The sequence below is a fragment of the Anas platyrhynchos genome, chromosome Z (genome assembly GCF_047663525.1).
Source record: "Anas platyrhynchos isolate ZD024472 breed Pekin duck chromosome Z, IASCAAS_PekinDuck_T2T, whole genome shotgun sequence".
NCBI lineage: Eukaryota > Metazoa > Chordata > Aves > Anseriformes > Anatidae > Anas > Anas platyrhynchos.
The window spans coordinates 7,608,299-7,622,962 of record NC_092621.1 but is presented as its reverse complement, the minus strand read 5'-3'; the positions used below and the strand labels follow the sequence as shown (position 1 = coordinate 7,622,962).

Here is a 14,664-nt window from a genome sequence, read left to right as displayed (position 1 = left end):
CATTTATAAAATACACTTTCCTTTGGTACAAAAATGTGCTGGGTCCAGACTCTTGCAAATAAACATGCAGCAATGGTATGCTTTTAAAGACTTTGCCAGAGGATTTTTGTTGGTTGCCTTCCCCATTCCTCATTTCCTCTCCTACTTTTTTATTGCCAGTATCTTGAATGAGATTTCTCTTTCTTAAAAGAAAAATAAAAAATCCATAGTCAAAAAAAAAAAAAAGAGAAAAAGAAAACAAAGAAAAAAAAAAAAAGACCAGTCTCCCTCAGAACACACAAAACAGAATAAAACCTGCAAAACAGCATAACTGAATAACAGTATATCTTTATAAAAGAGGTTGAAAAATTGCATCCTCATCCTTGTATTATTGAAGATGGAATAGGATCAAATAAATCACTTTTAAAAGCAATTAAATGCTCACAAAAGAAAAACATTCACTCTGTAAACTGAGAGAAGAAATAATGAAATGCAAACCATCTCAAAACTACCATACGGCAACTGGAACGAGACACTTGAAGCTGAATGGCACGGCAGGACTGAACTGGCATACCTAGACAAGGCAGCCTATAGCTGAAGAGGGAGCAGTTAGGAAATTCGGAAGCAAGCTGGTCTGTATATCTAGATTTATGGGAGGAAAAACATCTCAGCAGTCACACTGCATGTTATTGGACGCTCCTGCCCAATGAGCAGCACCTCACAGGGCTGCCAGTAACTTAGGGTCCAACGCAAACCCTGCTGCAGGTGAGGTGGGGTTTTCCTGGAGACTTCAACAGGGCTTCGAAACAGGTCGCTGTCTGCTCTGCAAAGTCTTTTCCCATCAGTTACAGACTGTGAATATCGTGGAATATCTGTTACTTCTACCCTCTTTTCCCCCCCCCTTTTTTTTTTTTTTTTTGTTTAATGCTAACGGAAGTGTGAAAAATAAAACAAATAGGGTACTTTCCCTGCACTGCTGCATTGAAAAAGGGAGTTCCCTGGGATTGGTCTTGCTCAATCCTGGAGTTTCTCCAGGCCTCTGACTTCTCTGCAGCTGCCAGGCACAAACCCGATCCTGGAGCAGGAGGTGTCCTGACTCTGCATGGTTCTGGTGAGACACGGAGCAAGAAACAGAGCCCTGCCTGGAAGAGGCAAGAAAACAGTTTTCTCTGGGTTATCTTTCAAAGAGTTGCCAGCCAGTTCAAGCTACTCAGCAAAGGTATCCGCCTCTCTCTCTCTCTCTTTCATGCACCATTTCAAAGAAGTGCATCTTTACCTTATTATATTATTAGAATCAATCAATATTATTAATATTACATGTGGACAATTCTGTAAATTCTTCATAGTTCTCCTCCCTGCCTGTTAACAGCAGGTACATTATACAGTCTCTGGTAAGATTGGTCAACCAGGCTATCGATAGTCTTAATAAGCAATATCTGTATTGTGACCTTTGCTCGCAGAACTGAATCTCTCCTATAGGGCTGTCAGATTCCTTAAAGAAGTATTGATAAGCTCATTACTGTATTGCTACATATAATTTTAGGTGTGATTTTCACTCACCCTGAAGCATCTAGTAACCTAATACTTTTTTTTTTTTTTTTTTCTTTTTTCCTACTAAAGCATTGGCCCTTTAACAATTGATCAAATAGTGAATTAGAGCATTATAGAGAGGAAACATAATCAGGGGATTTCTACAAGCACACTGTGATATATCTTTTGATCTTCTGACAACCTTCATCCCTCTGGATCCTAGGAAGGAAGTACTGTTTTATAGGGATATTATTAGGCTGATGCTGCTTTATACATCTACCTGCAAGAAGCTACTGAATCCGACAAATATATTTGTGTGCATTTGCAGTGAGTGATGCATACTATGTGATGTGAATCTATCCTTAGGGACTGAAAAGAAGAGGAACTATGCGCAAATGTAAGTCTGCCCTTTCGATACACGCGTGCATACACAGTCTCTGTGTATTATGTACACAGGCATTTGAATTAGAAACAGGCCAAATATGCAGTCAGATCTCATCAGACCAATTCTGTCTGCAAAGCTCCACTTTTATTCTGTTTGAAGAAGCTTCATGTCCAGAGTTATCTGCCCCAGTGCACTGGGAAGTCAGCCGGGTTGCCTCTAAGATATTTTGGAGACTCAGACACAATATACAAATAAACCAGACATGGATTAATTAAGTGTGACTGTGTCATTAAATTAGTATAATGAACAAACAGCTACGTATCATATTAAACTCTGTATATAATTCCAGGGATAACCTGTTAAGTCACCTGCCAATTTCATGTAACTATACGATCTCTCTACTGTCTTTTAGAAAGGAATTATTCAGAGACATTTGTCGTCCTGAATGTATATATGCTTATACCGAATGCATGTTTTCATTAATATGCACATGTTGGTTGCATGCGTGTGTGATACACAAACGTGTCAGATATATTGGTATCTGTCTGCATACGCAACTTTCATGTAAAAGTTCATTCTCAGCGGCCCCTTTCATGCAAACTATAGCTCATTATGTTTTCCAGAGTTAAATCAGGAAATTATAGATCTCCATAAGGGAAAAGGGGAAAGAATAATCTGTGTTACAAACTCTGCCTGTACTGCACCTTGGTATCTCAGACCATAAGCAAGCTTCCAGTGGCAAAATACTTTGACAGATCTAGGAGCGACGGCATCTCTCACTGGCAAATACGCATCCCTGGAGGCATCAACATCGCCAATAAAGCCATCTATGAAATAGTTAATGTTAAACAACGACTGTCTGTGTTCAACAAAGGAGGGAGAAATAAACAGATAAGGTGAGGTAGATCGAAATCTGCATGCCTCATTGGCTGAGCTGTCGGATATTTCTAATGCATCTGAAGGGTTTGTTACTAAGAACCTGTTAAGTCTCTTTAAACCTTTGATCTGTAGCCAGTCTTAACAAAGGTGACAATTAATTAAAGGAGAGTGCATTGCAATAAAGTTACATCGTGGTCAGTTTATATATACTGTCCAAAGCTGGTTCACAGAAGTCACTGTCAATTAAAGTCTTCTTGGAGGCCAGTTCATTATCAATTTTTCCCCCTTGCCTTGATCAATATTTTTGGCTGCTTCTGCTTGACAAACTTAACACAATGTCTATATCTATATGTCTTGCCATTCATTTACATGGAATAGATGGCCATATATGATTTATTTTTAGCTACTACGTATGGTCAGGCACTTTATTTGAGAGGTTTAGAGCTCTCATCCATCTTTATTTTAAGGAGCGACAATAATAAGCCCTCTCTTCCTTCGAGGGGATGTCAGGTGGATATAATGAATGCACATTAAAAGCTGCATTCACCTGTGTGTGCATTCAGGCCGTGGCTCACAGTGACAAAAGCAAACAAATGCAACATCTGCAGTGACATCCTGACTTCAGCCCACCCCAAGTGATGCAGCACAGAGAGAGTGATACAGGAGATCCTGCGATCCCCAAAATGTGATGATGCATCTCCAGGAGTTACGGAGGGAGAGAGGTCCCTATAATAAATACCCCAGCTTAGTCACAGAAGCGGCGGTGGAAGAAAAGCTATAGCTTTCCCTCACCATGGTTATTATTTTTCCCTCTTTCCACTGCAGATTTTAATACATAAGGGTCAGCCTGCCATGACAAGCCCCGGCAACAGTCGTACGGGCATCGGTGGAGCAGTTAAGTGAGTGAGAAATGTGGCAGGGGTCGGACTTCTGTCAGTTCCTCAGCTTCGTTTAAGTTTTAGTTTCACTTGCTGAAGAAAAGCTAAGTTCAGAGACAAGCCAGCAAGCACAGAAGCTGGTCACATTAGCTGCAAGTGTGGTTTGCTACATAAATCCACAATCCTGAATTTTAACAGGAAAGGGAAACATTCGGTTTTCAAATGTGAACCAACTGATGTGATGGTAAAGCTCTTATGGACTTCTGCCCAGCCAGCAGACAAGGAGCCTCCAGTCCCTACCAAAAGAAGACGCTGGGATTAATGAAACACTAGCCTCATTGTTAAGGCCAGGATTCAGCTTAGATCACTTAACACCTCACCTGCTTAGTGTGAACTTTTACAGGGCACAAACCTGATGGTGCATGGTTGAGAGGTCATATTAAGCTCCGCAGTCTCCTGCTGGCACGGCATTTTACTGTGAGGCTATAGCCAACACCGACAAGAGTCTTTGGGCGTCAGAGGCTTTTTGCACATTTTTAAATGCAGGTGCCTGTCCCACCAGTCTTTATCATCTCCCCCACTTTTTCTCCCTTGGAGCCATTACTGACTGTCGCATAAACCCGCCTGGGTTCACTCTTGATTGACAGGAGGGACAGTAACAGCTCCTTTAGTGTCGTTCTGGTCTGTCAGGTCAGCGCGTCTGGTATGCATGCACACAGGGTGTGCATGATAAAAAACACCCTGACATCTTCCTGAAAAATGTGGCTGTGTTTTTCCATCTCTGAAGGCTAGGAGAAGCCCTCCCTGGCCATCCAGCCCCTTCTGCCCCTCGTTTTTCACTCCAAGCATTGGAAGTCCTATGCACACCCTCCTTGATGGGTGCAATCCACTTTCCTATTGAGCACAAGACACTTTCTGCAGTCTCGCTCACTCTTTACCCAGGCAAAATTTCTGGAGGGTCTCTGACAACTTCCTTCAAAAAACTATTCCATCAGCTGCCTGGCTTTTGTTAAACGATGCAATTTGAATCCTCTGCTAAAGAAAGACCTGTCTGTGGCACTGGCCACTGGCAGAAGCAGGATAGGGGACCAGATAAACCACGCTTTTCATGCAAGGTGACAAGGATCCTCAATTTTTCCCCCTACTTTAGTGCTGACATTCCTGATCTCTTCTAGATGAACACAGGAAAAAAATGATGTAATAAAATAAATCAAAAGCACACCATCTCCTTTTTATTCTTAAGAAATTAGTAAATTCCTGATTCACTGTTTAATTAAAACACCGTTTTGGCCAAGTAAATACTACGAGATTTGATAGTTGTTGCTATTATTATTATTATTTTTTTTTTTCAGAAGAAAAAAAAAAAGAAGTACTTTTTATTATTATTATTATTATTTTATTTTATTTTTTTTTTCCTTCTCTAAAATGCCCAAACGCACCAGTATACGTAGATATTTAGGGACAGAAGTAATCTTAATCTATAAATGTGTTGGAAGTATAAATCTAACCTGGAGAAAGGTAAGAGAAGAAATAAAAGCCCCAGAACCATGAACTTTAATTTATTTATTTCCTCCACATTCTGTAACTTTAAAGCAAATACATTCATGTGAGGACGATTAGTTGATATGGTGGTGGGGCTAGCTGAAGAACAGCTTTCAGTGCAAAACTTAACAGCCAAGCGAGAGATCCCAGAAAATTGGAGTTTGTACTGGAAATGCTGACACAACCGTAACAACAGCATCATAACTGGCTGCAGCTGCTTTTAGAAACCAGCATCCATGTCCAGACCCCTGAAAAAGAGAGTTAACACATAGCCTTCTAATTTATGAAGCAATCTGGGCTATCTGTTTGACATTATCAAATATACATACACGCTAATCTGTATGGGAGATTACAATGTACAAGGGGTAGCTTTTTTTCTCTCTCCCATCAAGCTATCCAATTGCATTTTGATTGTTTTAAGGGGTTGTTCTTTAAACCTAAGGCATAAAGCCTCCTCTGTTTTATTCCAGTTTATTTGTGCATTTACCTCCCTAAAACTTGTTTGGTTTACTACCGTACTAAATGCTGTATGTGTTGCTTTCAGCCAGGCAAGCCTTATGTTTCAATTATGGAGGAGTTTATTCAGCACCTGTATTGCGTTGTGCTTCTTTTCAACTAAATTTCCATTTCCCAAAGGCTATATGCGTGAATGTGTATACATCACTCTTTTTTTCTGTATGTGTACACACACACAAATCTATACATTTATACACACGTACAATATATCATCTTAATTGAAAGCACATTTTCATTGCACCTCTGAATTTCTGAGATATCCAAAACCCTCATAAACATCCTTAGACTTAACAAGGTTTTAATCTTTTTATCATCTATCTTTGTAATCAAGCATAACAATATAATGAATGGAAGCCTTGTTTACCTACCCCCTAGGTGTCTTAAATTCCAAAATTATTTATGCTTTTGAGAAGGAAAGCAGCAAAAGAACTAAACTGTTCTTTTTCTACCGCATTTTTCTAGCTGCATTGAATGCTTGACAAGTGAGGTTCAGGTCAGATAGGTACACCATCCTAGTGGGACTGCAATAGTGGATTTTGAGCAGGTTTTGGGGGTTTTGTGCTTCCCTCTCTCTAAATAAGGGTTGAAAGAAGGTTGTAGCTCTCACGTCCATGAAAGACTCTTGCTTTCTCACTGCGCACTGTCTCCACTCTTTAAGTGCACTCACCCGCATGTGTTTCAGTAAATCTCAGTTAAGTGTGGAATGCTGATTTCTTCTGACTTCCTAAATAGAATATTATGGAGACCTGTGTGTTTTAAATTAAAACACATTCCAGGCCTTGGGTACAAGCATGCTTCGGTAGAAAAGGCTGTTTAAACCTATGGGGACAGTCCTATATTTAGATTACATTAATTCATAAATATTATACTAAATACCACTTAAATTGGCCTTAAATGACTTCAAAGATAATGCATTATAATATGGCTGTCCTGAGAGCACTAACCTTTATGTCTCCCAGTAACTCAGCCTTTAAGCATACTCTGCTGCTAGATAAGAAGGGAGGAAGTTATGAATGAATGGCTTGCTAAATTGTTCGAGTGTGATTAGTTAACTCCATGCATGCGCGCGTGTGTGTGAACGTGTGGGTGGGTCAGCTCAGCCCCGGTAGATCTCTACATGCGGATCTCAGCACACAGCCTCTTCCCAACCCTAGAGCAAAGTGCCACAGCAGGAGTGTGTTCCTGCCCTGTGTGGAGAGAAGCGAGGAAGGGGGGAATCTGTAGCAGCTATGCTCGTGCCACAAAGTCTTGTTTTCTCAGAGATCTGGCAATTCTTTCCCGCCTTCCCCCGTACCTTTTTCTCTCTTCGCGTGTCTGCAAGACTGTTATACTCCCCTGCCTCTTCCCTGGTATCTGTCCTGGCATCAGCCAGGGCTGCTGGTGAAAGAACCTATGACTTCACTCTCCCTTTTAATAGTTTCTTTATTATTTTTTATTATATTTATTTATTTATTTTTGGCAAGAAGGAATAGTCATGTACTTTATCTTCAGGTTCTTAATTTTAAATTTTCCTCTGATATACAGAAGCACCACAATAGGATCTCATCATAATATTTTGAATCATACACATCCTATGCTCTCCTTTCAATGGATTTACACCTGAAATGACTCTGGTTGCTACGTTTTTACTCTAAGCTAATTCCTCTCCCTTCCCTCGCCCTAGCACAAACCCACCTTCTCCCCCTCCACACCCAAGATTTGCTCTCCGTACACTTAAATAAACTACAGCCTACTGTTAACCCTTCAAGGTATACCATTAACACAGCTTCATCCCCTAGATTAGGAATAAAATCAACAGAGAGTGATGGATCAATTAATGTATAAGCATTATGCATCACTTATGGAAAGCATCTTGGGGTTTCATATTGCCATCCTACCCCTGAGAGCCAAGCTGGACTATTTTTATGCAATTCTTCACCTATGCCTCCAAGCAAAGCAAAATTAAGGAGATCTGAGTGAATACTATGCTTCACATGGCTGAATTTAGAGAAGAGAAAAGAGAGAGAAAATAGATTAAAAATGAAATGAAATGAAATAAAATAAAAAAGCCAAACACAATCCTCATCCTTCAAAGCCCCATCATGCTTTTTGACTTAATAGTAATTAATCACTACTGGCAAGAAAGTAATTTTTTTCCAGGTAGCCAGAGGCACATTTTTATCAGGATTAGCTAATAAATCAGCGGCATCGCTAGAAAGGAGTTCAAACTCTTCTCGGATGTACTAAATAAAACCGATCTCTGAAATGCTGGTAACTCAGTGTCTATTGAAGCTTCACTCAAACCCTACGCTGTGATACAACGATCATTGTGACCATTTTTCCTTCCAAAGCCCAAAACTTCTATGATATTAAATATGACTGTTTCTTTCAAGATGAACTCATGCAATTTGGTTTGATGAGGTGACAAGATTTCCCACCTGGCTTTTTTCCTATGTTGCAACTTTAAAACAGAAATGAAATGAAGGGAAATGAAGTTAGTATCTTGCTTAATTCAGGAATATGTGTTAAACACATCCAAGCAAGATAAATGATCCCTCTCTCTCTCTCTCTATCTCTCCCTCCCCCGCTTCCTGAGTTTGTCTCTATGAATACAGGCATACAGTAAAAGCAAAACCGAACTGCAAGAGAAAGGATTACCATCTATGAAACAGAAATTAAAGTTAGCGCATAGATTGATTAATTACAGGTTTATGGTAGAACAAAGCAAAAGAATAAAATCTCGTCAACAAATCAAAATACCCCTCCCCCCCCCCCCCCAAAAAAAAAAAAAAAAAACTCTGCCTAGATGTTAACTCAGACATTTCCTCTGTACTGTGTTGAATGATTCTCTTCAGTGGAGCTTTTACTGTCGTTATTTTTATTTTGTGGAAACCTTAGATAATTTTTGCAAACACATGCGCGCACACCCGGGCTCGGTGGCTACTCTCACTATGCTTCATCTATTAGACAAAACCTCCCAGGACCTTTCCTTCCCCATGCTTCTTACCATTTATTTTATCGTTATTATTTACAGTTATTCTAGTGTGGATGTCATGTTTAAATGATGCCCATCAGACCTTGATGTGCCTTCTAAGAAGCTGGTTTGAAAAGAAAGCAATGTTTGTAAGGGATACACTGATCATTTTAAATATGAGAAGGGTGCTTGGAGCAACCGGCAAGAAAGGAAGGAAGAAATATCCTATAACTTGGACTAAGCCCCCAGTCCCTGAGCCCTGAATGTTTTCTCTAGGCTGTGCGATACCAGTACTTGCACTGTCAGGGTATATTTTCATTTGCAATTCCTGAAGGTAGAAGGAATTCACATTTCCTGAAGGAGAGGAGCGGAGTGAGTGGGAAGGGGGAAGAGATGCCTCCTAAACATGCCGTTAAGTTTAAGATTTACAACTCACCACGGCAGCTGGAAAGCTGAGAAGCAACTAATGCCGTTCCCAGTGACTCTCCCTACCAGGAGTGAACCAGGCTGGAGTAGATATTGCTACTGAACCTCTCCTGTAACAGAAGCAACTTCCACTCCCCCCGTGTACCCCTGCACAACCCTTTTTCTCCTGCACTAGGTCTGGAGTCACACCCTGCTTACTTCTGATTAGACCTTTTTTCTTTCTTTCTTTCTTTCTTTCTTTCTTTCTTTCTTTCTTTCTTTCTTTCTTTCTTTCTTTCTTTCTTTCTTTCTTTCTTTCTTTCTTTCTTTCTTTCTTTCTTTCTTTCTTTCTTTCTTTCTTTCTTTCTTTTTCTTTCTTTCTTTCTTTCTTTCTTTCTTTCTTTCTTTCTTTCTTTCTTTCTTTCTTTCTTTCTTTCTTTCTTTCTTTTCATCTGTCTGTCTTACCCTCTTTCCCTCTTTCCCTCTTTCTTTCTTTCTTTCTGTCTTTCTGTCTTTCTGTCTTTCTCTCTGTCTTTCTCTCTGTCTTTCTCTTTCTTCTTTTTCTATCTTTTTCTTTCTTCTTTTTCTATCTTTTTCTTTCTTTCTTTCTTTCTTTCTTTCTTTCTTTCTTTCTTTCTTTCTTTCTTTCTTTCTTTCTTTCTTTCTTTCTTTCTTTCTTTCTTTCTTTCTTTCTCTGTCACTCTGTCTTTCTTTTCTGTCTGCCTTTCTTTCTATTCCATGCCTAATAAAATAAATACACATACACACATTATATATAAAGAACCTGATATAATAAAGTGGCTCTGTTTTGTTCCTGGGTCCCTCCTGTTCCTAAGCTGGGCTACCATGCAAATTATCTCCAACTTCCTCCCTGCAAGTCCTACTTTGCTACCCGGGGATCTGAGCATCTCCCACCCCACTACACATACCCTCCCCAACCTCCAGAACATAGCATCCTCTAATCTGAAATGCACCTCCAGAGAGACTAAGCAGGGAAAGGAAAGAAATGGGCAAAGACGGAGCAAGCGAGGCATCGCACAGGGAGCACGTCTCTAGTGCCTTGAAAGAAAACCCAAAAAGTTCCCAGGGTGGACTTTGGGCACGTTGAAGTAGTGCTGGGAATATGCCTGCTTGGAGACTTCTCCCTTCTGGAAGTGAGATACGAACCATCCCTCCCACCTCGCTCTCTCCAACACATCCACACTTTGCGATTTCATACTTCCAACCTGCTTGAGATGGGCTTTTTTATTGTTGTTTATATCTCTGTTCCCATGCTAAACAAAACCAGAATGAATACCGCCCTCCAGCACCCCAATATCCCTTGAGCAAATCACTGTCTTCTGTCTCTGGTTTTCTAGTGGGCTACAAATAAGAATCCTAACAGCAGCAAAAAATGAAAAAAGAAAAGAAAAGAAAAGAAAAGAAAAGAAAAGAAAAGAAAAGAAAAGAAAAGAAAAGAAAAGAAAAGAAAAGAAAAGAAAAGAAAAGAAAAGAAAAGAAAAGAAAAGAAAAGAAAAGAAAAGAAAAGAAAAGAAAAGAAAAGAAAAGAAAGAAAAGAAAAGAAAAAAGAAAAAAAGAGAAAAGAAAAAAAGAAAAAAAAAAGAAGATGCGAAGGCGCCAGTGCCTGATTCACAACAGTTGTAAAATAGGGTCTTCCTGGCTCGGTTCAAACACACGGACAGACACACGGACACACATACACCCCTGGATGGAAAATGTGCAGCTCCCAAAGATAAATAAAGAAATCCTCTTAATCTTTTTCAGCACCACCGGCGTGTGGACAGCTGCTGCCAGCCCCGCCGCCCTCCCCTGCTCTCGCCTGGACTCTCCAGCTTTCGCAAGTGGCTGCATTTCGCTCCCCCAAACGGGGGGAAAGAGGGAAAAATAGTCCTAAATAACCCAAAAGGAGCTGACCCCCTACTCTGCGTCTCTCTCTTCGCTTCGAGGGTCTATTATTTCTTTCCCTGCCCCCCCAGCTTGCCGCCTCCGCCCCCGGCCAGCCAAAAATGAAATAAAATGAAATCGAAAGGAAAGAGAGAAAGAGAGAGCCAGAGAGGGAGCGGGAGCCTGCCTTCCTCTCCCAATCTCTCCCGGGAAAGTTCAGGAGGTAACTCACCTTTGTGCATGCCAGTGAACCTGTCCTTCAGCACCGTCAGTTCATAGATCTTCCCGAACTCCTCGAAGAGCGGTTTGAGGTCTTTCTCGTCCAGGTTACGGGGGATCTGCCCAATAAAGAGCTTAATGGCATCGTGGTCCTTCATTGGGATGGTGGATGGGTTTCCGGGACTATGGTTTAATCCGTTCATATGCCCGTTGGTGCTGGGGTTGCTGTGATTGCTACTCAGGCTGGTATTGTCTGGTTGTCCGTTTGCTAACGTGGCCATCTTTATATACATAGAGAAAATCTTCTTTCCTTTTTTCCCCCCTCTTCTTTTCTCTCTCCCTCCCTCTCTCTCGCTCTCCCTCTCTCTCCCTCTCGCTCGCTCTCCCTCTCCCTCTTTCACACACACACACACTCACACACACACACTCCTCCCTCTCCGTCTCTCTCTCTCTCTCTCTCTCTCTCTCTCTCTCTCTCTCTGGGTCTGATCTGATTTTTTTTTTACATTGAAGATCTGTGTCCTTTCCGTTTAAACAGGCTGGATCGGTTCAAATTCCCAGCCAGACTAGGGGGTGGGGTGTGAGTGTGCGGATGTGTGTGTGTGCGGGGAAGGGAGGCTGGGGGCGGGGGGCTGCTGCTGCCTCTGCTCGGCCCGAGCCCCCTCCTCCCCTCCGAGCACCCCCTGTCTGCCTGCCCGGGAGAAGCTCAATGGTATCTTCCAACACAGCCCCTGGCTATAAATAGCACTAGGCGCATGGCTCTTTGAGAGACAGTCAATTTCTATTGTGCCAAGTGAGCAAAGGGGAACGGTTGCGTTTTTAGGACCAATGATGATGATTTTTTTTCTTCCTTTTCCTTTGCAAGCCCTCCGATCAATCGCTGTCGTTATAATTTCAGTGATCATCAGGAAATCTGCCTTTTATTTGAGAGGGGGGGAAAAAAAACACAAACCCAAGGTTTTCTGATTTCTTCCTATTATGATGATGCCTCTTATTTATTGTTTACTCGTATTATGATTTCGCAATTGATAATAAAAGCAGTTGAGACACGGACGAATACTCAGGCTCAGAGGTTGCTGTTGGTGTTGTTGTTGTGGTTGTGATGTTACAAGCTCTCTTTACTATATCTGTTCTTGTTGCATCTAAAAAAAAATGCATGCTCTTTAAGCTCTCTCTCTTTTTATTTTTTATTTTTCTTAATTATACTGCCGATGATGACATCAAGCCAGGAAAGGTGCAAACTGTATTATAGTAGGTCTTTGGAAGGAAAGAAAAAATATCTAGATGACTATTGTTAATTTTCGTGCTGCCGATATTTATTTTACGTGCAGTCAGTGCGGGCGTTATCTCCTGTGCTAGCTACGTGTGTGTGTGTGTGTGTGTGTGTCTGTGTGTGTATTGGAAAGGGATTGATTAGATAAGGTTTTCTTGCCCGTCTTTCAAGCCATCAGGATATTCTGTCTCTCTCTGATGGAAACATAAATCGTATTTTGTAGTCATCAGGGATCGGGAGTTGCTTGTCCGAACAATGCTCTCTAGACAAAGTGTACTGTATGGTGGAAATGAAATCAGCTCTCCTTTCATAGCATCTGGGGGTGGGGAGGGCAGGGAGGCTCGGATTAAGGACACAACTCCCCCTTGTCCCCCAAATAATAATAACTGTAATCCGGACAGCAACCAAACAAGGCGCTGCATGCGCTCAGCGCAATTTTCCTGCTTTTTTTTCTTTCTCTCTTTCTTTCTTTTTTTTTTTTTTTTTCTTTTTCCTTTCCCCGGCTTCCCGTGCAAGCTGTGCGGGGACCAAGCTGGGAGCAGCCTCAGAGTTACCTGGACTGAACCCCCCCGACTGCCCCGGTTCCCCCAAACCTCCCGGTCCTCCCCTAGCCTTCGGGGGGGCTCCGAGCCTTTGTTCCCGGCACTGCCGGCTGATCCCCGCGGTGCCGGCGGTGACATCGGCCCCCAGGGGTGGGCAGCGAACGGGACTCCCCCTTATCCCCCGGGGAGAGCCAGTAACACGTGTGGCTGTAAACGGAAGGAGCAGCGGCAGAAGGAAGGAGGGTAGAGGTTTAAATTCGCAGTTTTCCCGTTTTCCTGCCTGTTTTGTAGACCGGGTATTATTTATTTATAGAGTTGTTTTTATTTTTCTATTTTTGTTTGTTTGTTTGTTTGTTTTTTCTTTTTTCCGGTTGTTTAAAAAAATAACGCGGGCGGTATTAATAAAGAAATGAAAAGAAATGAAAAGGGACAGAACCACAGCACCGTTGTTGCGGGGACGGCTTTCACTTTATTTGGCTTTTAACAACAGAGCGGCAAGGTAGCGTACTGCCTTACCCTCCTCCCCCCCCCACCCCCCAAAAAAAAAAAAAAGATAAAAAAATATATAAAAAAAATCAGCCCGATGCAGGTAGCTCTGCAACTCCCGAGGCTGCTTCCTCAAAGCCGAAGTGTCCCGGGAGACGGGTGGGACCGGACCCCCCTCCATGGTCCTCTGCGATCCCCACTTGGGGGCGCCCCCGCAGCTCTTGGTGCCTTTTGGGGCTCCTTGCGCCCCTAATGGGGTGACAGCTGCAGGCAGCTCCGTGCATTGTCTGGTGCTGCTTTTTGGGTTGTAAGGGAGGGGGTCTGCATCCCCTTCCCAGGCATTTACTCATGTTGAGAAGATGCAGGGATCTGGTAGCCTGGGAGCTGCAGGAGGGCAAACCCTCAGAAAACCCCTCTCCCAAATTCCCAGCCCTGTGACTCACCTGCTTTCAGATCCTGCCCTGCACCTTGGACTGGGATAAAAGAATGCAACAACAGCAAAACCCGCAGGAAACAAAACCTTCTCACACCCCCCCCACCCTGCACCAGGACATTAAAAAAGCTTAATATCCACTCTTTCTGCACCTTTAAACAGCACCTTCGGTACAGTGAGGAGGGCACCCTGCAACAAGACTTGTTAAACCTTTATTTTTTTTTTTTTTTTTCTCTCCTCGATCAGAGAGAGAGAAAAAGGGAAGGAATAGCCACCACAGTGCAAAGTCAAACAGCACCCAGCACAGATCAATCCCGGGGACAGGTCTCTTAACACCTTGTCGGTGAGCAGGCCACTGTGCCTGCAAGCACCTCTTATCCCAAATGAAAGCCAGTTAGGGGAAAAGAGTCATTTTGTCGCTCACCAAGGGTATCCCTTTTCTACCAACATATATTTTTTAAAACTTTGAGCTGGTCCACGCCCCATTTCCACAGAGCCATCAGTAGTCATTTAGAAATGGATGCTGTTCAAGTACAGCCCCCTGGTGCACAGGCACAGCTGTGAGGGGTGGCAGGATGAAATAATATGGACACAAATATTGCTACAAGGGCTCTGTGATGAGCACAGCTGCTGCTGGGGATGGAAATAAGCTGTACCCCATAAGCACCTTTACACATGTACAAGGGTCTGTACTGGTTTTTAAGCAGATACAGGCAAAGGAGGAGTAAAATTGTTATCTATAAACCAGCCTTTGCTGAAC

The 14,664-nt window shown here is 42.3% G+C and overlaps 1 protein-coding gene across 11 annotated transcripts in view; it reads right to left on the bottom strand.

Annotated features, from left to right (window-relative positions):
• CELF4 (CUGBP Elav-like family member 4) overlaps positions 1-11,853 on the bottom strand; it is a 692,870-nt gene extending 681,017 nt beyond the window's left edge. For 4 of the 11 annotated variants that reach the window (XM_072031174.1, XM_072031175.1, XM_072031177.1 and 1 more), the window contains exon 1: positions 11,184-11,850. In XM_072031174.1, the coding sequence (XP_071887275.1) occupies positions 11,184-11,463 (280 nt within the window). In that variant the 5' untranslated portion in view covers positions 11,464-11,850. Of the gene's footprint in view, positions 1-11,183 lie in introns of all 11 variants that reach the window. The other 7 variants (XR_011805803.1, XM_072031179.1, XM_072031182.1 and 4 more) reach the window with 4 other exon arrangements.
• Between the last annotated feature and the right edge of the window lie 2,811 nt (positions 11,854-14,664).